The sequence below is a fragment of the Xenopus laevis genome, chromosome 5L (assembly GCF_017654675.1).
Source record: "Xenopus laevis strain J_2021 chromosome 5L, Xenopus_laevis_v10.1, whole genome shotgun sequence".
Lineage (NCBI taxonomy): Eukaryota > Metazoa > Chordata > Amphibia > Anura > Pipidae > Xenopus > Xenopus laevis.
Window position 1 is genome coordinate 157,356,620 of NC_054379.1, and position 24,669 is coordinate 157,381,288.

The 24,669-nt window shown below is 39.2% G+C and overlaps 1 protein-coding gene and 1 long non-coding RNA gene across 4 annotated transcripts in view; one reads left to right on the top strand and one right to left on the bottom strand.

Moving 5' to 3' along the window:
- The window catches only part of itsn2.L (intersectin 2 L homeolog), a 103,326-nt gene that overhangs the window by 33,124 nt on the left and 45,533 nt on the right, over positions 1-24,669 (bottom strand). For both annotated transcript variants that reach the window (XM_018264054.2, XM_041563580.1), the window contains exons 12-21: positions 21,224-21,486; positions 20,170-20,319; positions 18,146-18,286; positions 17,088-17,175; positions 16,162-16,310; positions 9,511-9,647; positions 7,104-7,534; positions 6,714-6,841; positions 4,722-4,894; positions 3,819-3,972 (exon numbers count right to left, since the gene is read on the bottom strand). In XM_018264054.2, the coding sequence (XP_018119543.1) occupies positions 3,819-3,972; positions 4,722-4,894; positions 6,714-6,841; positions 7,104-7,534; positions 9,511-9,647; positions 16,162-16,310; positions 17,088-17,175; positions 18,146-18,286; positions 20,170-20,319; positions 21,224-21,486 (1,814 nt within the window). The remainder of the gene's footprint in view (positions 1-3,818; positions 3,973-4,721; positions 4,895-6,713; positions 6,842-7,103; positions 7,535-9,510; positions 9,648-16,161; positions 16,311-17,087; positions 17,176-18,145; positions 18,287-20,169; positions 20,320-21,223; positions 21,487-24,669) is intronic.
- LOC121393849 lies at positions 551-14,186 on the top strand. 2 transcript variants are annotated; one of them, XR_005961412.1, is made up of 3 exons: positions 551-984; positions 10,342-10,436; positions 14,120-14,186. It is a non-coding gene; the product is annotated as an uncharacterized LOC121393849 (long non-coding RNA). The 2 variants fall into 2 exon arrangements; XR_005961413.1 differs by having other exon boundaries at positions 10,345-10,436.

Consider the following 24,669-nt stretch of genomic DNA (forward strand, 5'->3'; position numbering starts at 1 on the left):
TGAACTATAAGAATATTCAGGTTTATTAATGATAACGTATGATTATTTTACTCAATAGAATACATATTCATGATTGATATTATGCATATTTGATTAATCATATAGTGTTGAGTAATGAATGTTATATTTTGTTTTATATAAATTAATGTTTAGTTGGTAAGAAACTTCTGTTCTGAAAAGGATGTTTTATCAGTCTCCTAACACAGGTGTATAACCTTTGTGTTTAAAGCAAATCTCAAAGGTTGTATAATCCCTGGTGTCTGTGTGAATAAGATGAGAACACCTTGAAGGATTTTACAAACTATCCACAGTATAGAGCACACCTGTTTGAGAGGGTAATAATTAATCAAAGACAAACCAATTTTGAATGGCTAGTGTATTCACAAGTATATTGTATGTGTACTGAAGGTATTAAGGAATCATAAAGTATTGTTTCAGTCTCAGACAATGTCAACAGTAATGTTTAACACCAGACTAAGGAGGTCAAAGGCTATTATGTATTTTTTAGATATTTTTAGGTCACGATGTTTGAAGCAATAGTGCCATCTACAGGTAGTGTAGGACATCATGCCCAGGGGTAAATGATTGACATTTTACAAAATATTTAGATTAGATGGTGATAGTTTAACTTTTGGAGACTACCCTTCAATTCCAATTGGTTAGTTAATTAATCCCAGGGGTTGAGTTTTAGACAGAAAGAAGGGATAAATTAGGAGACACTGGGGTACTAAAAAAGAAGAGGAGGAAAAAGAATTAAAAAAAGAAGAAACTAAAAAAGGAAGGAGGATAAGAAAAGCAGGGCTGACTGAAGAAGAAAAACTCTACATCTGAAAGAAAGAGAAGGAAAGAAATCTAAAACTACTTGGAGACTCTCAACTATAAGAAGACTCATTCTTCAACTAAAAAGAAAAGAACCAGTGGGGTTTAAAGATCCAGAAAGTGAGATCAGGGTGACATCACAGGCCAGTGAAAACTCTACATCTGGTAAATATAAATTTTTGTTATACTTTTTCTCGATTAAGTTGTATGCTTGGATATTTATTATTCCTATGTGTATTATAGTCATACCCTAAACATTGACTTTCCCAGAATTGCAAACTGGGAATAATCTGTTTAATTTGGGTCCATTTTATTTTTCATTAATATATATATGATATCCAAGTTAACGATTTCATGGGGAAATAGGAAAATTTAAGGACAGAATTCCTTAGCAAATCAGAATCAGTCACATATTCCTCCTTTGATTCCAATACCTTATTATTAATAAGAGTGTATATTGTCTTGTGGATGCTCGCCATATTAATGATTTTGGTCTTATCAATTAATATCTGTTGATAAATTGTATCTTGTGTTTATATCAAGAAGTATTTGGTGGATTTTAAAAGAAGTGATAATTTGATTTGATATTATTATATATAAATAAATAAATTATTTTGTTAAATAGTTGTCCTGATTTTTCACCCTTTGTACCAATTGATTGGGAAAGCTCGATATCGAATTCAGAGTTGGGCATATATTATTTAAGACTCCTCCTGTTTATTACTTATAAGGAGCCTTAAATTCTTTTAAATAATTTTATATAATTTCATTAAATATTCGCACAAATAGCCCGACAGTTAGTTATAATGCACCAACATCATACACACGACTCTGATATATATGATAGGGATTATTATATAGAGGGAGGGAGCTGCCTGGGAGAGACTACAACAAGGCTGGAGCTGAACACCAGGAAGGTTACAAGGGAAGAATTATATAAAAATATGGACTAGTAAAGAAAGGTAATAAGGAAAGTACGGGTATGGGATCAATTATTTGGAAACCTGTTATCCATAAAGATCCAAATTACGGAAAGGCCATCTCTCATATTTATCTGCAATTTATCCAAATAATCAACATTTTAAACAATTTCCTGTTTCTATGTAATAATAAAACAGTAGCTTGTACTTGATCCCAACTAAGATATAATTAATCCTTATTGGAAGCAAAACCAGCCTATTGGGTTTATTTAATGTTTAAATGATTTTCTAGTAGACTTAAGGTATGAAGATCCAAATTACAGAAAGATCTATTCTCTGTAAAACCCCTGGTCCCAAGCATTCTGGATAACAGGTCCCATACCTGTAATGCAAAACAGGTGGGTAAGGAGGGTAAGAGGGCCCCTACCCAATGCTTTGAGTTGCCCATGGGAGGCCTGCATCCATTTCGCCAACCAACACTCTGGAGGTTATTTACTAAACTTTGGTTTATTAAAGTCCGATGCAGCAAAAAGCCCGAAAACAAAAATCCGGCATCTCAGACCTGCCGAGGTTGTGTATAAGTCAATGGGAGAGGACCCTATCCTATTTGGAAGTTTCTGTGGTCTGCAATGGAATTAGCCCGAAAATCCAACCATTTCGAACTACTAACAAAAATCCGAAAAATTTGCACTTTTTACTGGGAAAAAGGCAGAAAAAATTAGGATTCGGGTTTGCGCTCCATTTTATTGCATTTTTACACAAACTTATTAAATCGAGCTTTCTTAATAATAAATAAGGTCAAATCAGGTATTAGAGTCATGTTTTATTTATTTAAAAATTGAGATAAAAGTGGATTTTAGTAAATAACCCTCCCGTGTACAGTACAAAGTTATCCTTCTTAATGATCAGAATCCGATTCAACTGTAACCAGATCATCATTCTCATCAGGCTACCTGTATTCAAATATTTGGATCTCTAAATAAGCCGTGCAGTTTGGCCAGGGGTGAGCACAATCAAAAGCATATTAAATCTGTGAAAGCAGATGGTGGTTCACCTTTATTTAGTATGTTATAGACTAGGCAATTGTAAGCAATTGTCTTCATTATGTATTTCTTTACAGTTTCTGAATTATTTGCTATTTTCTTCTGACTCTTTCCAGCTTTCAAATGGGAGGGTCAATGACCTCATCTAAAAAAACAAATGCTCTGTAAGGCTACAAATGTATTGTTATTGCTACTTTTTATTACTCGTCTTTCTATTCAGGCCTCTCCTATTCATATTCCAGTCTCTTATTCAAATCAATGCATGGTTGCTAGGGTCATTTGGACAATAGAAACCAGATTGCTGAAACTGGAAAACTGTTGAATATAAAGCTAAATAACTCAAAAAACCACAAATAATAAAAAAATGTAAATTGTCTCAGAATAACGCTCTCTATATCATACTAAAATGTAACTCATTTTAATACACTGCTATAGTTTAATGAGGTCACACAATCCTTCCTTGGTTACATTGCCTGAAGGAACAGACATTCACATAGAAAATCCACACCTGTGTTGGGTATAGGGATGCACCGAATCCACTATTTGGTATTCGACCGATTCGGTGCATCCCTAGTTGGGCATCACTTATTCTGCTAATCACCCCACTTGAGCAATGGGGGTAATCTGTACATCATCTATTCTAAAAACCATTAGAGCAATGTTAGTTGCTATGGGTTACTAGACCTCAAGCACCTGTTTTCAATACAGCCAATTGTATCTCTATCAAGTATTTAGCCCTCCATTTACCTTCTTTTGTGGGTACACGTATTTGAAGTGATGATATTGAATCATCCTTCCGAGTCCTACCCAAAGGCATGCGCTCCGTTGCCAAGTGTCCCAGGCTACCGCCCGCAAACAGCTTGAACGGATGGGTCCCCCTTCGCCGAAGCTAGGGACAGCCCACCATCCCCGACGCTACGAAGGGGTTTGAGGTCGTTTGGACTCCCCTTCGCCGAAGCTAGGGGGAGTCCCGTCTACCCTGGGTTCTGCTGAAGCTTCCCATTTGAAGTGATGCATAACTAACAATAAAACCAACCTGCCCATGCATTGGAGAGATGGTGCCCGGGGATACAGTACGGGTAAATGCAGATGTTTTCTGCCACGTTGTGTTGTTCACGTTAAGGCTGGAGAAAGGAAGGTTCTGATACTCTGTATCTAGCTCCGAGGAGGATTTACTCGTCAAAAGTGGCCTAAAAATGAAATAGCAGAAATGTAAATGTGATTATCTTGTCCCAGAATGCAACATTGCACTGTACTAAATGGGCATCTTCATCAGAAATGATCCAACTGTTAATAATCTTGCTTAAAATTAATTGCAGGATATTATACTGTCTTCATGTCTGTCTGTACATACACTGCAGGATATACTGTCCTCATGTCTGTCTGTACACATGTAATCTAATGTGGATTTTATAGTTTTTGTATTGTTTAATACAAACTTTCTCCAACTCTGCAGAACCAGTGGCTGCAGCAAAATAATCCTCCAAATAGAATCCCAGTTTATTTGTTTAAATCTGGCTCCATGATCTTTGTCCCTGCAGCTGGAGATGGAAACAGTAAAGGGGATGTAAAGGCAAAAATAAAACCCAATACAAATCTCTACACAGTCACCAACTGCTCTACAGGGAAAAAAACAAAGCTGCTCGAGTTCTGGGAAGTATGGTGGGGGGGGCCCCCTGCCATTTGAAAATATGATCATTTCCCTGCAGTGCAGTTAGGAACCGTCTAAAGTTTCCTATCTGCAGTAGTCAGAGCAAGTAAAACAAAGGGAGAATTTCACTGCATACAGTCAGGTTTCCTATAAAAACAGTACACATTTTTAATCAAAGTATATTGGAGATACGTTTTTTTTTTTGCCTTTAACATTGGTAGCAGAGGACCTCCCCATGCATAGGATACTAATGGCTTTAGTGGGTGTCACAGCAGTGCCATTACTTACTTGGCAGGAGATGAGGTAGACAAGGAGATAGCAGGAGGCAGTAAGGCCTTTTTCGGCGATAGTGGTGCCTCAGTCTCAGCAGATTTCTCTGCGTAGTTGGAAGGGAACCAGCCGACATTTCCCCTCAAGCAGCCATACAGCCAGCCAGGTTCCCCTGCATTATTCTCGTCCACCTGATGATGACAAGCACACACAGAGACAGGTCAGATACAGGAAAGCCCTGGACCTAAACCATCCCAAATATTACTTTACATGAATACTTCAAAAAGCCTAAAGGGGTTGTTCACCTTTGAGATAACTTTTAGTATGATGTAGAGAGTGATATTCTGAGACAATTTTGGAATAGTTTTTTTTATTATTTAAGGTGTTTGAATTATTTAGCTGTTTATTCAGCAGCTCTTTAATTTGCATTTTAAGCAATCTGGTTGCTAGAGTGCAAATCCCCCTTGCATTGATTGAAATACGATACTGCAATATGAATAGGAGAGGGACTGAATAGAAAGATAAGTAATAAAAAGTAGCAATAACAATACATTTGTAGTCTTACAGAGCATTTGTTTTTTAGCAGGGGTCAGCGACACCCATTTGATAGCTCCAAAGAGTCAGAAGAATAAGGCAAATAACTATAAAAAATAAATAATGAAAACCAATTAAAAAGTTGCTTAAAATTGGCCATTCTATAACATAATAAAAGTTACCTTAAAGGTGAACCACCCCTTTAAAGGCACAGTTCAGTGTAAAAAAAAAACTGGGTAAATAGATAGGCTGTGCAAAATAAAAAAAAAAGTTTTTAATATAGTTAGTTAGCCAAAAATGTAATTGTGACAAAGAGCTATGTCCCAATAGGCTGCCTGTATATGATGGGAGATATATATCACCCAGCCTGAGGTATTGGCTCCTTTAAATCTCCAGGGTAAGACAGGTTAGGAGCAAGGATAGTTCAGTATGCTGCCCAATTAGTCCGCAGGTGGGGCTGTTTAAGGGAGCCTGGCGGGGAGTGGGGGTGTGTTGTACTAGGAGTCAGAGAGATCCTCTAAACACACGCTGTGAAGTGTTTGTGAACAAACTGTGTGTTTGACTGCAACTTAAAAGAGCAAATGTTTGTTACCTCTGCAAGGAACTTTCCTATGGACTGTAACACTGCAAACCGGTGAGGTTTTCGTTATTATTTAACTGTTATAGTACGGAACTTGTGCCTGTTTAAGTTGTCCGGTTTGAACAATAAAACCCCAGGCAGGAGCCTGTTTCACTTTTGTTGCAAACCTAAGAACTGTTTTACCTGAGCCCTACCAGCTGCTTTGAGCTATTCCCCACAGTAATGTATAAAGGCTGGAGTGACTGGATGTGTAGCATAATAGCCAGAACACTACTTCCTGCTTTTCAGCTCTCTTGCTTTCCACTGATTCGTTACCAAGCAGTAACCAAACAGTGACTGGGGGGGGGCACATGGGTCATAACTGTTGCTTTTGAATCTGAGCTGATCAATTTCAAACTCACTGAATAGTTATGTCCCATGTTGCCCCCCTTAAAGAGAGCTGCAAAGCAGGAAGTAGTGTTCTGGCTATTATGTTACACATCCAGTCACTCCAGCCTTTATACATTACATTTTTGGCTAACTAACTATATTAGAAATATTTTTTATTTTGCACAGCCTATCTATTTACCCAGTTTTTATTTTTTTACACTGAACTGTTCCTTTAAAAAGCTACAGAAGAAGTGGTACTACAAAGGGACATGATGCTATGATGGTACATGTGAACCACAGAAAATACTGAGTGCTCCATTACCAAAATAAAAATGCATATATGGAAATGGCTGGACAAATACAATAATTGCAATACTATAATTGGCATTTTAAAACAGAATGGTATATTGCAATATAGTATGGTTCCCAATTCTCAAACCTGCAGCAAGCGCAATGAAAAATATAAACCTAAGCAACAGAAAGGCTTTAAGCTCTCAATATAGCCTGTAGAATGTACTCATAGATACCTGGAGGGTATCCCCAGCATTGAAGCTCAGCTCATCTCCATTTCGAGCCTCGAATGGGTACAAGGCCGTGTAGTTGACAAATGCAGACGTCGAGGATTTTCTGTTATCGGAGACACTGGAGGTGCTGGCTGGAAAGAATGGAGAAGAATGGAGAATAATCACTATTACAGTCTACAGAAGCCAATACAAAAAGGCTGGTAGGTGTCAGTTTTGGACCATTGAACTATAAACGAATATGGCAAAGAGACAAGCCATAGCCATGAAGATCCAAATTATGGATAGAACCGTTATCCGGAAAACCCCAGGTCCCAAGAATTCTGGAAAACAGGTCCCATGCCTTTATATAGAATAGTGCAACGGTGAAACCATTCAAGTACCATATTATTTTACCTTCTTTCCCTCGCTCAGAGCTGCCGTTCCTGCCTCCAATATTCTTCAGTTTGTCAGTGAACTTCTCATCCAGGCTGAGTTTGGAGAATCGCTTCTCAGAGTCTTTGCGGCCAGCGCTTTCCTTACGTCTCTTCTCCTCTTCCTCCACCTTGCTCTTCTCCTCCAGGTCCTTCTTCAGCTGAGCCTGCCTGTGCTTTTCCACTTCCTGCTGCTTCTTCCTCTGTTCCTCTTCACTCTCGACCTGCTTTCTCTTCTCCTCTGCCAGCCTTTGCTGGGCTTCCCTCTGCCGTGCATTCACTTCTTCCTCTGCTCTCTGCTTTTCCAGAAGTTTCTGCTCTTTCCTTCTCTCATCTTCTAAGCGCTTCTGCTTCTCTTCTTCTTCTTTCTTAAGATTTTCCAGCCAGAGGTTTTCTTTCTCTTGCTTGGCTCTCCTGAGGGGTTAGATAAAGGGGGAAGCAACAGGAAAAAGGTTAAAGGAAAACTTTACCCCGAAAATGAATACATGAGCAACAAATAAGTTGATATCAAATTAAGTGGCATATTAAAGAATCTTACAAAACTGGTATATATATTTAAGTAAACATTGCCGTTTTACATCTCTTGCCTTGAGCCACCATTTGTGATGGTCTGTGTGTTGCCTCAGAGATCACCTGACCAGAAATACTGCAGCTCTAACATTTTTTAAATGCCAATTTTGTATTTATGATTATCCAATGGCACATACACCTAAAAAAGTATATTATTATGAAAATGGTTTATTTACATGAAGCAGGGTTTTACATATGAGCTTTTATAGGCAATATCTTTTTATAGAGACCTATATTGTTCGGGGTATAGTTTTACTTTTAGTAAGAGGAGACATGGACATTCAGGGTTTCGGAATTGCAATATTGTGCACAAATGGTTTGGATATACAGTGGCTCAACAGTTACATTTTAACTGTTGATCCAACCTTTTAATTTATTTTATTGTTTGGATATATAAATATGAATCAATAGGAGCTTATGAATTGGGTGCTAAATGCATTTTTCAAGTCATAACTACATCCAGCGATTAATTTATAAATAATAATTCATTGATCAATTGTTTAAATATTGTGGAAATATGTGGTATCTTTACGCTCTATTTATAAAATACTAAACACATACTGACGAATTCAGACCCCTGTTAAAACCCCACTCGATAAATCAAGCTATATTGCCGGTGGATCTAATTCCTCTTAAAGGGGAAGTAAAGTCTAAAATAGAATAAGGCTAGAAATGCTGTATTTTGTACTAAACATGAACTTACTGCACCACAAGCCTAATCAAACAAATGATTTATGCTTTCAAATTTGGCTGCAGGGGGTCACCATCTTGTAACTTTGTTAAACATCTTTGCAAGACTAAGACTGTGCACATGCTCAGTGTGGTCTGGGCTGCTTAGGGATCATCATAAATTATCAAAACAGCACAAGTCAAATAATATCTGCCAGAAGCCGATACAACAAGACTAATTAATAATCAGAATATACAGACTGCACTGGGTCCTGTGTTGTCTTGTAATCTAATGTGGATTTTATAGTTTTTGTATTGTTTAATACAAACTTTCTCCAACTCTGCAAAACCAGTGGCTGCAGCAAAATAATCCTCCAAATAGAATCCCAGTTTATCTGTTTAAACCTGGCTCCATGATCTCTGCCCCTGCAGCTGGAGATGAAAACAGTATGGGCAGATACACCTATGCTGCTGTATCGGGAGATTAGTCGCCTATCGACAAATCGCTTCTTCTTCGGGCGACTAATCTCCCCGCACTGCCTTCCCGCTGGCTAAAATGTAAATCGCTGCCCGGGTGGCACTCGGAACGCTTTGTTTTCCGAAGTTGCCTCACGAGGTTACTTGGGTGACTTTGTTATGTTGAAGCGTTCAGAGTGCCATCTAGCCAGCGGGAAGGCAGTTTGGGGAGATTAGTTGCCCAAAGAAGAAGCGATTTGTTGCTGGGCGACTAAACTCTCGAATTAGCAACGTGTGCCTCTGCCCTAAAGGGGTTGTAAAGCCAAAATAAAATCCAATACAAATCTCTACACAGTCGCTGACTGCTGTACAGGGAAACAAACAAAGCTGCTTGAGTTCTGCATGGCTGGGAAGGCGGGGGCTCCCTCTGCTGTTCATAAGTATGATTGTTTCCCTGCAGAGCATTTAGGGACCGTCTGACAATTCCTATCCAAAGCAGTAAATGAAGGGAGAATTTCACTGCATACAGTCAGGTGTCTTTTTTACACATTTTTTAATTAAAGTATATTAGAGATCGGTTTCTTTTTCATTAAAGAAAGTACAAATTGGATTTTATTTTTCTGCCTTTTCTGCCCTTTAATACAAACAATTTAATAAAATAAATGATCTGTTTTGCAACAAAGCTGAATTATTACCTTGCAGCCTCTTCTTCCTCGTGCTTCTTTTGCTCCTGCTCAGCTCGTTTCTGCTCTGCTTCCCTCAGTTTTTCCTGCTTGATCTTCTGCAGCTGATGCAAGGCAGCCTGTTGCTTACTGTAGCTTTCTCTCAGATCCTGGGCAAGAGACAGCAGAAAGCACAAAGTCAGTACAGAGTGAGACAGGAGGTATGATTCAATACACTATAATACAATGAGGAGCAATGATATCATTGGCTCATGCATGGACATGTGAAAATCTGCAACCCAACAATGGAGGCACAATATGGAGAAATAAGGGAATTGTTTGCATTCTTGATATTGTACAAAATATGCAGCACAAAAACAATGGGTTTGACAAGCTTGACAAGAGTACAAAATGCTATAAAATCTGACAATGCAGATTGGACTATTGTGTTGCATTGTGTGTAAATTCCCCAATCACTGCTGAATATCCTGGGATTTTCTTTTCATACCTGTGGTATTAATGTAAGCTTTGAAATCTGCTGATTAAGTCACAAGTATTGTTTAAAGGGGAAGCAAAATGTTTTTGTCTTAATTATTTGTGTGTGTATATTTGTATATATTTACATTTACATGTAAACACCAGCCCTGTGTAGTACCAGATACACTGCATGATGCCCTGGCTGCCTTTCAGGGCCAAAGGTATGGAAAAATGCTGCTTTAGCCTTTAGGAAATATACCTACCTGAGAACACACATAGCAGCCATATGCAAAAACACAACACAACCCCAAGATGTGTATTTTGAAATTAAAACTCTATTAAAGGTACTGTAGATAGAAGATGACCAATGTTCCCCTTCCTTCCCAGCAGGACTACTTTTAGCAGACCTCAACCGTAACAATCGGCGGAAACTGTGTATCATCATCTTTAAAAATGGAACACTCAGCAAACACAGCTTTGAAGTGAGAATATGAATGAAACCAATCAGACACTGAGGAGTCATGATAAAGATGGTCATACAATGGACTCTGCACACTGACTATACCCATGACACGAAGATATCAGTCAGGATCATCAACCCAGCCTACACATAAAGAAATATTTTTTTATTTTATATATATATATATATATATATATATATATATATATATATATATATATATATATATATATATATATATATATATATTAGTGATGTGCGGGCCGACCCGAGGCCCGCGGTACCCGCGGGTTCGAGCGGAATCCCTAGTACTGCTGGATTCCGGCGCCGGAATTTATAGACTTCCGCCTGCCCTGCCCCTTTTGGGACATCACTGCAAGGCGGGGGTCTATAAATAAAGGTAGATAAAGAACAAAAAGAGACCGCTATAGCTCACCGCTCTTCCCTCAATCCAGGTGCTCAGTCAACAGTGTCCCCACTGTGAACGCTACAAAACTCAACAGGCAGACGGCACTTCTGGGATTAGGTTTATTGGAGTTACTGCTGTAGAAACCTAACGCGTTTCGGGAGTATACACCTTAGTCATAAGTTCTATAACTAAGGGATATACTCCTGAAACGCGTTAGGTTTCTACAGCAGTAACTCCAATAAACCTAATCCCAGAAGTGCCGTCTGTCTATAAATAAAGGGGAGCAGCGGGCCCGGGTCGGATGCGGGTAGGGAGCGGGCAGGTCGAGAAATTCTCGACCTGCACATCACTAATATATATGGCCGGCCATTAGTCGTCTTCCAGAGCAAATTGCATTGATCATATGCTCGTTTTTATCCTACTCCACATGGAAATTTTCGCATTCTCTTCTAAAACATTTGATTAAAAATAGGGATGCAACAAATCCACTATTTTGGATTCGGCCAAACCCCCGAATCCTTCGATAAAGATAAGACTGAATACAGAACCGAATCCGAATTTGCATATGCAAATTAGTGGTGGGAAGGGGAAAACATTTTTTACTTCCATGTATTGTGACAAAAATTCACGCGATTTCCCTCCCCCCTAATTTGCATATGAAAATTAGTATTCGGTTCAGCCGGGCAGAAGGATTCGGGCTAATCCGAATGCTGCTGAAAAAGGCCAAATCGTGACCGAATCACGAACTGAATCCTGGATTCGGTGCATCCCTAATTAAAAAGGAAACACATTCTCCTTACTTAAATTAGTTCCCAAACTCTTCAAACATCCAAGGAAAAGATTAGAAAATTAGCAATTAGAAAAGATAAGGAAAGAAACCTTGTTTATGACTGTGTAAAATCTCTGTCCCTGGGAGCACAACAAAGTGGGAGAAGGCAGAAGGGCTGCACCTTCTTATCCTTTCTTATCCTTAGGGCAGAGACACATGCTGCTATTTCGGGAGATTAGTTGCCCAGCGACAGATAGCTTCTTCGGGCGACTAATCTCCCCAAACTGCTGCCCCGCCGGCTAGAATCCAAATCGCCGGCGAGATGGCACTGGAAGCGCTTCATTTTCCAAAGTTGCCCAAAGTTTCCTCATGAGACAGCTACGTGCTACTTTGGAAAACAAAGTGCTCAGAGTGCCATCCCGCCTGCGATTTCGATTCTAGCTGACGGGGAGGCAGTTCGGGGAAAGTCACCCGAAGAAGAAGCGAATTGTCGATGGGTGACTGATCTCCCCCAGTAGCTTTGTGTGCCCCTGCCCTTAATTGGAAAGTGGCTACTATACCCTAAAAAACACTCTTAGAAAGGAAAATAGTCAAGGAAAAGGTTTGTGCGCTAAAAATGCGTTCACAATCTCACAAAAATGATGATTCAAATCTTGAGTCAAAGGGCAAGATTTGACTCATGGTTTTGTTTTAAATACTTATTCACCGGAGAGTGAGTGGAGAGTGCAAAAACATTTTTAGCGCACAAAACTTTTTCCTTGCCTTTTATCTAAATTCTATTTTCATTTCTAAAGGCCCCCATACACCAGATGATAAAAGCTGGCGACAGACCGAGTCAGCAGCTTGATGGCCCGTGTGTGGGGCCAACCAACGGGCTTTCCCGATCTCTATCGTGCTGGTTAAAAAATCCTGTCCGACCGCCCGTATTGGATCCATTCTGATCCAATCGTTGGGCCCTAGGGCCCATGATCGGATCAGCCCGCTTTAATGTGGGCATATCAGGGAGAGATATGCTCAAATGGCGATATCGCCAAACGAGCGCATCTCTACGTCTATGGCCACTATAAGAGCGGATGGGTTTGCGATTTTTTTAGGGTATAGTAGCCTGGGTAATGAAAGACATACCACTGTTACTGTTGAGTAAATTATTATGCAGGCTGAGAGGGCTTCCCAAACTTTTTCATATGACTGTAGGTAACAGAGATTTTACACAGTCATAAGGATTCTTTCATCATCTTTTCTCTTCTAAAACATAGCCAGTTATATATAAACACACCAGACACACAGGCCTCTTCCAAAGTAACCTTACCTCTTGTATCAGAGATGTCAAACCAACATGCCCTATTAAAGCCTGAGAAATGTTGGTTGGACATCAACGGGTTCTAATATCATCTCCTAATGTAAGAACACAACGGATGTGAGGACCTCCCCAGTAATCATTCATACTTGTCTGCAAGTTCACCTATAAATTGCTGCAAAAGTTAGCTGTACAAGATCAAACACAGCTGAATGAAAGCTCTAGGTCAGGGATCCCCAACCTTTAGAACCCGTGAGCAACATCCAGAAGTAAAAGAAGTTGGGGAGCAACACTGGCATGAAAATTATTCATGGGGTGCCAAATAAGGGCTGTGATTGGCCATTTGGTAGCCCCTATGTGGATTGTCAACCTACATTGAGACTCTGTTTGGCAGTACATCTGGTTTTTATACAACTAAAACTTGCCTCCAAGCCTGGAATTCAAAAATAAGATCCTGCTTTGAGGCCACTGGGAGCAACATCCAGGGGGTTGGAGAGCAACATGTTGCTTACAAGCTACTGGTTGGATATCACTGGTCTAGATATTCTTTGCTCTGACTCCCTTGGTAAAGAATCCCAATTTAAAAACAAAACAAAAAACCCTCTAAACCAGAGATCTTCATACTTTTTGGCTTCAGGCTCCTCTTTTATGGTCCAACATTTGGCCCACGTAAAGCATTACAAGGTTACACATATATTAAAACATGGCAATTAACAGTCAATCTCCTATGGATAACCAAGGTAGCAAAATAGGCATAGACCTTATTTGACCATCAAGGGGTCCCCTCTGACTGCTTTGAGCCCTACTGGGGTGCCAGCCCCTCAATATGAGAACTAATGTTCTAAACCCGTGATCACCAACCAGTAGCTTGTGAACAACATGTTGCTTCCCAAACCCTTAGATGTTGCTCCCAGTGGCCTCAAATCAGGTGCTTATTTTTAAATTCCAGGCTTGGAGGCAAGTTTTGGTTGTATAAAAACCAGATGTACTGTCAAATAGAGTCTCCTGTAGGCTGCCAGTCCACATAGGGGCCATCAATAGTCAATCACAGCCCTTATTTGGCATCACCCAGGAACTTGTTTCATGCTTGTGTTGCTCCCCAACTCTTTTTACATCTGAATGTTGCTCACGGATGAAAAAGGTTGGGGACCTCTGTTCTAAACTGACAAACTACAAGAGAAACAGGGATATGAAAAGTACAAATCCATTGTTTCTGCATTAATCCTGCAGAGCCGGCCCAGGCATGTGGAATGGGGTAAAGTCACGTACCCAAACAAGCACATGGAGGATATGAAAGCAGGAGATGAAAAAAATAAGAGCAGTGAGGAAGAGATTACAGGTAAACGAGGTGTAGAGATGAAATTAACCTTAAGCAAGAGGAAGAGACTGCTGAGGCAGCCGAGAAGAGACAATAGGCACTGAAGAATAGAGTCATCCATATTCTCATGCTGTAAGATAAGGCAGATAAAGGAGCCACATTAACTGTTGCACTGACCCCCCCCACTAAAAGAAATGCGGAGAAACCTATTGCATGATTTAAATATTGTAGTTGCTATTGCTGTTATTGAACGACAGTTAGAGGGCATACATTATTAATTCTTTCTCGAATGAATGGCTTTGCTGCGCTACCTGGTCAACAGTTTCAGTGCCTTCAGAGCTTTCCTAAACTGACCATCAACAGTGGTGTGAAAAACTATTTGCCCCCTTCCTGATTTCTTATTTTTTTGCATGTTTGTCACACAAAATGTTTCTGATCATCAAACACATTTAACGATTAGTCAAAGATAACACAAGTAAACACAAAATGCAGTTTTTAAATGAGGGTTTTTATTATTTAGGGAGAAAAGAAATCCAAACCTGTGTGAAAAAGTAATTGCCCCCTGAACCTAATAACTGGTTGGGCCACCCTTAGCAGCAATAACTGCAATCAAGCGTTTGCGATAACTTGCAACGAGTCTTTTACAGCGCTCTGGAGGAATTTTGGCCCACTCATCTTTGCAGACTTGTTGTAATTCAGCTTTATTTGAGGGTTTTCTAGCATGAACCGCCTTTTAAGGTCATGCCACAACATCTCAATAGGATTCAGGTCAGGACTTTGACTAGGCCACGCCAAAGTCTTCATTTTGTTTTTCTTCAGCCATTCAGAGGTGGATTTGCTGGTGTGTTTTGGGTCATTGTCCTGCTGCAGCACCCAAGATCGCTTCAGCTTGAGTTGACGAACAGATGGCCGGACATTCTCCTTCAGGATTTTTTGGTAGACAGTAGAATTCATGGTTCCATCTATCACAGCAAGTCTTCCAGGTCCTGAAGCAGCAAAACAACCCCAGACCATCACACTACCACCACCATATTTTACTGTTGGTATGATGTTCTTTTTCTGAAATGCTGTGTTACTTTTACGCCAGATGTAACGGGACGCGCACCTTCCAAAAAGTTCAACTTTTGTCTCGTCGGTCCACAAGGTATTTTCCCAAAAGTCTTGGCAATCATTGAGATGTTTTTAGCAAAATTGAGACGAGCCTTAATGTTCTTTTTGCTTAAAAGTGGTTTGCTCCTTGGAAATCTGCCATGCAGGCCGTTTTTGCCCAGTCTCTTTCTTATGGTGGAGTCGTGAACACTGACCTTAATTGAGGCAAGTGAGGCCTGCAGTTCTTTAGATGTTGTCCTGGGGTCTTTTGTGGCCTCTCGGATGAGTTGTCTCTGCACTCTTGGGGTAATTTTGGTCGGCCGGCCACTCCTGGGAAGGTTCACCACTGTTCCATGTTTTTGCCATTTGTGGATAATGGCTCTCACTGTGGTTCGCTGGAGTCCCAAAGCTTTAGAAATGGCTTTATAACCTTTGAAATTGAACTCAGGTGTGATAAACCACAGTTAAGTTATTTTTTAACAAGGGGGCAATCACTTTTTCGCACAGGCCCATCTAGATTAGGAGTTTTTTTTCTCCCTTAATAACGTAAACCTTCATTTAAAAACTGCATTTTGTGTTCAATTATGTTATCTTTGACTAATAGTTAACGGTTTTTGATGAGCAGAAACATTTAAGTGTGACAAACATGCAAAAGAATAAGAAATCAGGAAGGGGGCAAATAGTTTTTCACACCACTGTATATCACTTATTAGTATGACTTGTGTACATATAAAACTGCACTTGCAATAACACATGCTCAGCTAGCTTGTACATCAAAGTGAGCATCTAGTGCACAATAAAGAAGGCACTTTTGCAGGCTTGCTCACTTGGGGGAGGGGGGGATAGTAGGAATCGGTTCCCTCACCTTAAGTTGGTTATTAAACAAGTCCATTTCCTGCAGCTTTGAACTGGTTTCCTTCTCCAGGGCCTCCAGCTGTTCCCGCAGTCTTTGGCAGAGATCATCTTTCTCCGAGACTTTCTTATGAAATCCATGAAAACCTGTGCTTGGTTTGTCTAAAATAATCAGATTGAGGTTTAATGTTTTTTAAGTATCAATAACCAGAGAGATACTGTGTATCCTGTGCTTGAATGGCTGCCCCCCATGGCTACACAACAGCTTGTTTATATAAACTATAGTAGTACTTATCTGTTATCTACTGTGTATCCTGTGCTTGAATGGCTGCCCCCATGGCTACACAACAGCTTGTTTATATAAACTATAGTAGTACTTATCTATCTACTGTGTATCCTGTGCTTGAATGGCTGCCCCCATGACTACACATCAGCTTGTTTATATAAACTATAGTAGTACTTATCTGTTATCTACTGTGTATCATGTGCTTGAATGGCTGCCCCCATGGCTACACAACAGCTTGTTTATATAAACTATAGTAGTACTTATCTGTTATCTACTGTGTATCCTGTGCTTCAATGGCTGCCCCCATGGCTACACAGCAGCTTGTTTATATAAACTATAGTAGTATTTATCTGTTATCTACTGTGTATCCTGTGCTTGAATGACTGCCCCCATGGCTACACAGCAGCTTGTTTATATAAACTATAGTAGTACTTATCTGTTATCTACTGTGTATCCTGTGCTTGAATGACTGCCCCCATGGCTACACGGCAACTTGTTTATATAAGCTATAGTAGTACTTATCTGCTATCTACTGTATATCCTGTGCTTGAATGGCTTCCATCATGGCTACACAGCAGCTTGTTTATATAAACTACAATATAATTTCAGAAGCAAACATTAGAATGTTAACAGGCCTTTCTCATTGCTCTTACCATTAGAGTTAACAGCTTGTATCTCATTAATCTTCTCATTCAAAAACTGCTTTTCAGGAAGCAAAATGCTCAGCTTGCTTTGATATTCCTAGAACAAACAAACCACGATTAACTTGGGAAAAAGGGACTGCCTCCCAGTTACTCTTCTGTATACATGAAAGGCCTACTGCTTGCACAGAACATATCCTCTGTACACAAGTCCTATACATCTCTATGGCACACTCTGTAGTCTACAGCAAACAACCTCAGTGCTGATATCTCTGTACAACTTAAAGGGGAACTATCGCGGAAATGAAAATGTAATATATGCTTCATCATAAGAAACTTTCTAAACACAATCAATTGAAAATTCTGCATTGTTTCTGAAATGATCAAGTTTATCCTCACTATCCCTCTCTCAGCATCTGTTTCCTCTTCATTCTGTCTTCATGCAGCAGTTGGGTGTCAGATGTTCATTGACAGTTAGATCCAATATATCTTATAGGGGGGCTCCTAGCAGATGTATTAGAGCTCACTCAAATGACTGATTCCAGTACACACAAAATAACTGCCATTTGCACAAATCCTGCATTTCTGGTGATTTTAATAGAGTGAGCTCTAATATATGTTCTAGGCCCCAATAAGATACATTGGATCTAACTGTCAATGAATATCTGACACCCAACTGCTGCATGAAGACAGAATGAAGAGAAACAGATGCTGAGAGAGGAATAGTGAAGATAAACTTGATTATTTCAGAAACTATGTAGAATTTTTAATTGATTGTATTTAGAAAGCTTTTTTATTGCAGTGTAAATGAAGTTTATATACAATTTTCATTTTTGCAATAATTACCCTTTAAGTTGCACTGTGCACACATGCAAGAAGTCTATACAGATGTGGGCAAAAAAACACTTATATTAGGCCTCAAAATGCAAAAGTATATACAAATCATAAGTGTGCCTTTAAATGCCTGCTCTAATATATAGAGAGAGAGAACAAGAAACTCATCTATTGGCAATAATCGTCTCAGTCTGCAGACTGCCATATCCTTTGACCAGACAGATGATATGACTCACCTGCAGTTCTTGTTGCAGTTGCTTGATCTCTATAATTCCTGCATCACACTTTCTGTCTATGGTCTCCAGCTCGGTCCTCTTCAGCTGTTTTTTCCCCCGTATATCTTGGACTCTTGAAGTGATCTGCTGGTGTTTATCCTCCTGCACAAAGTCAAATCCATACGGAGGGATCATCAACAACAGGTACAGTTATAAATCACCAACTCATTTGCTCTCTGTGACTGACTCATGTCTCTGTATAGGCACATGGACAAAGTGGAAACCTACCATATTCAGCACATCAGGCTTTCCTGATTCTATAATAAAGGCCCTGTGCAGTGAACAGGCCATGGTGAAAAACAGAGGGAACCCTAGAGCTGCTCTACATGGAAATATATTTTATTCCTGGGGGTTTAAAGGGGTTTTTCACTTTTACATTAACTTTATTAATGCTGTAGAGAGTGATATTCTCAGACAATTTGCAACTGGTTTTAATTTTTTATCAATTTTGTTTTAGGAGTTACTTTAGCTTTTATGCAGCAGATCTCCAATTTCAGCAATGTAGCGGTGAAATTCCCCTAGCAACCATGCACTGATATGCATAAGAGACTGGAATATGAATAGGAGAGGCCACAATAGAAATATGAGTAATAAAAATTAGCAATAACATATTGGGGCACATTTACTTAACTTGAGTAAAGAAATAGAATAAAAAATACTTCGAATTTCAAAGTATTTTTTTGGCTAATTCGACCTTCGACTACGAATCTAACAATTCGAACTCAAAATCGTTCGAGTATTCGACCATTCGATAGTCAAAGTACTGTCTCTTTAAAAAAAATTTCAACCACCTATTTCGCCACCTAAAACCTACCGAGCAACAATGTGAGCCCATAGGCCCAAGGTCCCCATAGGCTTTCCTAGCTTTTTTTGATCGAAGGAAAATCGTTCGATCAATGGATTAAAATCCTTCGAATCGTTCGATTTGAAGGATTTAATCGTTCGATTGAACGATTTTTCCTTTGATCGTACGAACAAAGGAAATGCGGTAAATCCTTCGACTTCGATATTCGAAGTCAAAGGATTTTACTTTGACGGTCGAATTAACCCTCGATATTCGACCCTAAGTAAATGTGCCCCTAAATGTGTAGCCTTATGGAGCATTTGTTTTTAGATGGGGTCACTGACCCCCATTTGAAAGCTGGAGAGAGTCAGAAGAAAAAGACAAATAATTTAAAAAATTATAAAAAAAATAAATAATGACATCCAATTGAAAAGTTGCTTAGAATTGGCCATTATATAACATACCCATTTAAGGTTATGAACCATAAGGTGATTTGATCCCTGCAATGAGGGATTAAAACTAATGTGGGTGGCTTTTTATTAATGTCAATGGGAAGCTATACATGGCTTTTTGATCACTGGTAAACAGGTAAATGATTGCATGCCATTGCCGCTGTTAAAAGTGAAACTTGGGCTAATAAATCTGCTTGGTGCCGTCTTAAGAGATATTTAATGCACAGGGATGTTGTACCCGGTATCTCCCTCTGTTCTCTACAAAGCAGGTTACAATACACAGGGTTAGTGAAAATAATCAATCCAATAGGTGGGTAATGATACCATTAGGTGCAGGGATTCTGCTGCAAGGTGCTTTTAATTAACAACACAACATGTTTCAAGCTTAACAGCTCTTTATCGAGCGAGCTGTTAAGCTTGAAACATGTTGTATTGTTAAATAAAAGCACCTTGCAGCAGAATCCCTGCACCTAATGGTATCATTACCCACCTATTGGATTGATTGATTACATTGCTTTGGATGGAAGCAAGGGTTCCTGATACCAGAATAAGGAAGGAAGGGTAATACCAGTTTATTGACAGTGAAAACAATCACTTATGATCACTCATACCATATCATTTAAGTTATAATAGTGTGTGGCGTATGAGCTCTATTGTGACATGTAACAATTACGCATTCTTTCCTGTTATTTTCTACTGTTTTTTGGACTGACGACTAAATCCCCAGACTGCCCTCCCTACTCTCTTACAAGTGCCTCTAGTTCCAGCTGTAAGCTCTTCTTCTTAGACTTCAGCTTCACAATCTCCTCCTGCTCTCTGTTCCTTTGGTTGAACAGCTCTTGCCGACGGATTCTATCCAGCTCCTGCTGCCTCTGTCGCTCAAGCTCTTGCTTTGCTGCCTGGAGAACAACAGACAATAGTCTTATTATTAAACTTTTACTTATATAGAATAATGGTAAATACACTTCAGTTTCTTGCCTTTTGCGATCACATATCTACACTTTTTACACCTGGATCTTCTATGGATTAGTTCATGAACATTTTCAAGCACTCTAGATAATTGTTGTGGGCTGCCTCAGGTTTAAAATGAAATAGAACAACTAATATATATATATATATATATATATATATATATATATATATATATATATATATATATATATATATATATATATATATATATTTTAAAAACAGGGTTAAAATGTTATCTTTGAATCTTGTAAGTTTCAGCTGCATGACGACAAATCAGAAGCTAGTAAGATATGAGTGCATTTTTGCATCAAATCGGTTGTAAAATGCTGGATTTCTATTAAAATATATATTTTACATGAACTTGTCAAATCCTATTATAAATTCAGTTTTTGAGTTTATGAAAGGTTCCAACGTTCTATGTGGGTTTCCTCTGCATACTCCAGTTTCCACTGCATACGCTAAAAACAACCAGGCAGGTTAATTGCCTCCTGGAAATATCGACCATAGTGTGTGTGAATGCGATAGGGAACTTAGATTGTAAGCTCTACTGGAGCAGGGATTGGTGTGAATGATGAATATCTGAGACACTAAACTAAATCTAAACTTCCATTACTTTAATGTGGCTTAAACTTCTGTTGTTCAGGTAGTCGCTCCTGCACTTCTTTTGTAGCACTGCTCTCCATATGCAAAATCATATGCAGATCTTTGCTGCAACATGCAGAAGCATTACAAATAAATACTATGTATAATATCTGCACCTTTCTTTCTAAAAATACTGCCAGATTCACAGGAAATGTTCCCTAGGATTGTGCACAATCTGTAGCTTCTCACCTCTCTTCTTTCAATTTCCTTCCTCTTCTCTTCCTCCCTCTGCCTCTCTAGTTCACGCTGTCGCTCCATGCGCCTTTCTTGCTCCATCTGCTTCTTGCGCTCCTGCTCCTGGCGCTCCCTCTCTCTGCGCTCCAGTTCTTCCCGCTCTTTCTGTGCCTTCCGCTCGGCCTCCCTCTGCTGCTGCTCCACAAGCACCTGCCTCCTCTTCTCCAGCTCCATGTTGCCCTTCTCCATGTTCTCCTTTCGCCTCTCCTCAAATGTCGCTTATGACACAATAAAATTGTGAGAATCAATATGCAAAGCCAGGAGAAGAAAATCTATTCATTTTCTGTATCCAGATTACTTTATTAATAGATTTGTAAAAATCTATATGCATTTTTCTGAATACAAAACCTAATTTTCACATTAAATGAGAAAAAAATGTGGCTTTGGTTTGTTCAGTGCTTTAGAGTCACATGATTAAGGGTTTGGATTTGCATCAGCTAAACGAAATCTTAAAAAAGGTGCTCCCCCATCTGAATCCTGGATTAGATGCACATTGCACCTTTAGTTGCATATTTAAAGGGGAACTGAACCTATCTTGTAAGCAAAGGGCCTCCTTCCCAACCAGACTCTCTAAAATGGACTTGCACCCCTGTACATGACCAGAAAAAGCTGGTTGTATAAAAAGAACAGAGGCGCCAAAAGAATAATAGGATATAAACGAGTTAAAAAACTTGGTAATCAGAGGAGGCAGTAGTTGACTTACCTCCTCCAAGCAGACACAAAACGACTGTAATTAAGCATTCAAAATTTATTAATGAACTCCAATCAGTACAACGCGTTTCACAGGCTCAGACCCGCTTCTTCAGGCAATAAACATAGGAGTTACAGCTGTGAATTTCAGAGACCAAAGTGACAAATAGTATGCTGTATGCTTATTCGTCAAAACAAAAGCTTTTTTAGTATTACAAAATATGTATGGTGGTCATTATTCTGGGATAAAGGTATGGTGCAGGGACTAGTTAGCTATTAATAAAAATAGTTTTGTTTTTTTGGATATACCAAAGTAAAGGTTGGAAGTATAGGAAGTAAATAGTCGCCATGTTGGGAGGGGCAGTGTGGGGGTTACTTAGCCGTCATTACTCTGTCCCATCCAACATGGCGGCTAAGTAACCCCCACACTGCCCCTCCCAACATGGCGACTATTTACTTCCTATACTATAGTATTGAACCTTTTGCCTTAACCCCGCCCCCCTATGATGCACTTCCTGTTTGTAAGATGCTGGTTCCCCTCCTAACTCTCATTATAAAAGACACTCAGGCGTCCTCCGCCGGCACAGAGGCGCTAAGTGTGTATACTACTGCCAGATGGTGAGTCTTGTTATATATTTTCACACACCACTCTATGCCTTATATGTTTATATTAACTTTGGAGCCCCACTACGTTTTTGCTCACTGCACTTCCTTCTTACCCTTTTTTACTTCACCTGTATAATTGTTGTATCCTCTAATACCTATCAACCTTTACTTTGGTATATCATATTAATAGCTAACTAGTCCCTGCACCATACCTTTATCCCAGAATAATGACCACCATACATATTTTGTAATACTAAAAAAGCTTTTGTTTTGACGAATAAGCATACAGCATACTATTTGTCACTTTGGTCTCTGAAATTCACAGCTGTAACTCCTATGTTTATTGCCTGAAGAAGCGGGTCTGAGCCCGTCAAACACGTTGTACTGATTGGAGTTCGTTAATAAATTTTGACTGCTTAATTACAGTCGTTTTGTGTCTGCTTGGAGGAGGTAAGTCCACTACTGCCTCCTCTGATTACCAAGTTTTTGTTTTTTAACTCGTTTATATCCTTTTATTCTTTTGGCGCCTCTGTTCTTTTTATACAATACTAAGTCCACCCTGGGTGGAGGGTTGATACCCTTTTTCTATATACAGAGAGCGACTTCTTAATCCTGAGTGGGGTCAGGACAATCTCCCCACCTGCCTTTACAGTGGTTGCCTATTGTTAACCTTGGTTTGTGAGTATATGTTATCTACTCTTATTTCATTAGCCCTTACCAATACATATTACACTATTGGGGCTCTTGGTGTTCTTTTTGTTTATCTCTTTGCAAGAAAAAGCTGGTTGGTTGGTTGGTTTGTTTGGGGAAGGAGCCTTATGCTTACAAGATGGAGGTTAGTTCTCCATTAAAAATTTTGCTGCTAAATAGTTCATGGCAGATTAAGGGGGTTATTTATTAAACACCAAAAACTTGAATAGCGGGCAGGCACCACTCCGGAACACCAAGTCAACCAATCAATGGAATCCAGGAGCCAAAGTATTTCGAATAGTACAAAAAAGGCTTTTAGTTTTATACATAATGTAAAATAAAGACTGACGCGTTTCGTGTCCCTCAAGGACACTTAATCTAATTAAGTGTCCTTAAGGGACACGAAACGCGAATCCGAAAAATACTCCAATATCTCCAAGCTGTCGGGGTCCTGTAGAAGTCAATGGCAAGGGTCCCATTTCAAACTTGAAAAAATCCAAAAAAAAAAAAAAAAGTTTTTTTTCACAACACTCATTTTTCAAGTTTTATTCCGAACCGATTTCATCAAGTTTTTCCAATGATAAATAAGGTCAAATCGTGGATTCTAGTTTGGAACAACTCTTTTACTTAAAATATTTTGAAAAATTCGGATTTTGATAAACAATACCCTAAATGTCTTACATAAAGTTTCTATTAAAAACCATTTTAATCTCCCAATGGGGCGTATTCAATTATTAAAGATGATTCTTCTCCCCAAATTCATATATGTATTATTCCAAGCTCCCCTCATAATAAGCTCGATTCTCTCATTAGACAATAGATCTGGGCTGGAACCAGACCTAGAATTGGTTTACCAACTCTAACCAGACATAGGGATAAAGGAGGAGTTGCCATTCCAAATGTATATTTGTATTATTTAGCAAAACAATTGAGTCATTTTGCCTTTTGTGGGTGAAAGAGGCACACCACCAATCCTTGTTTCAATTACACCAGCTAATAATTGGTACCCCTCACACTCAATGGCTGTTCATTAAAAAATCTACCGAAACAGTATATCAAAATATTGTAATCCAACATGCTCGCCAAATATGGCTTAAAGCAGAAAAACATTTTCAATTTACTTTGCCCAGACCCACTATGGTGTAATAAGAGGTTCCCAGGAGTAGAAAGCATGGGGGGAAAACACATTTGGGAAAATTGTGGTATTCATACAATTGGTGATGTCTGGAAACAAGGTGAAATGGTTAGTTTTGACAGTCTCAGGCAGGACGTTTTCCTCCCTAATAATCAGTTTGCAATATAAACACATCCTATTCAGTTATCCCAAAATCTAGTTCTTGATGGGATTATGCTAGGCTCCTCCAAGGGCCTAATAACAAATTTATGCAGCTCTTCATGATAAAATATGTAATAAA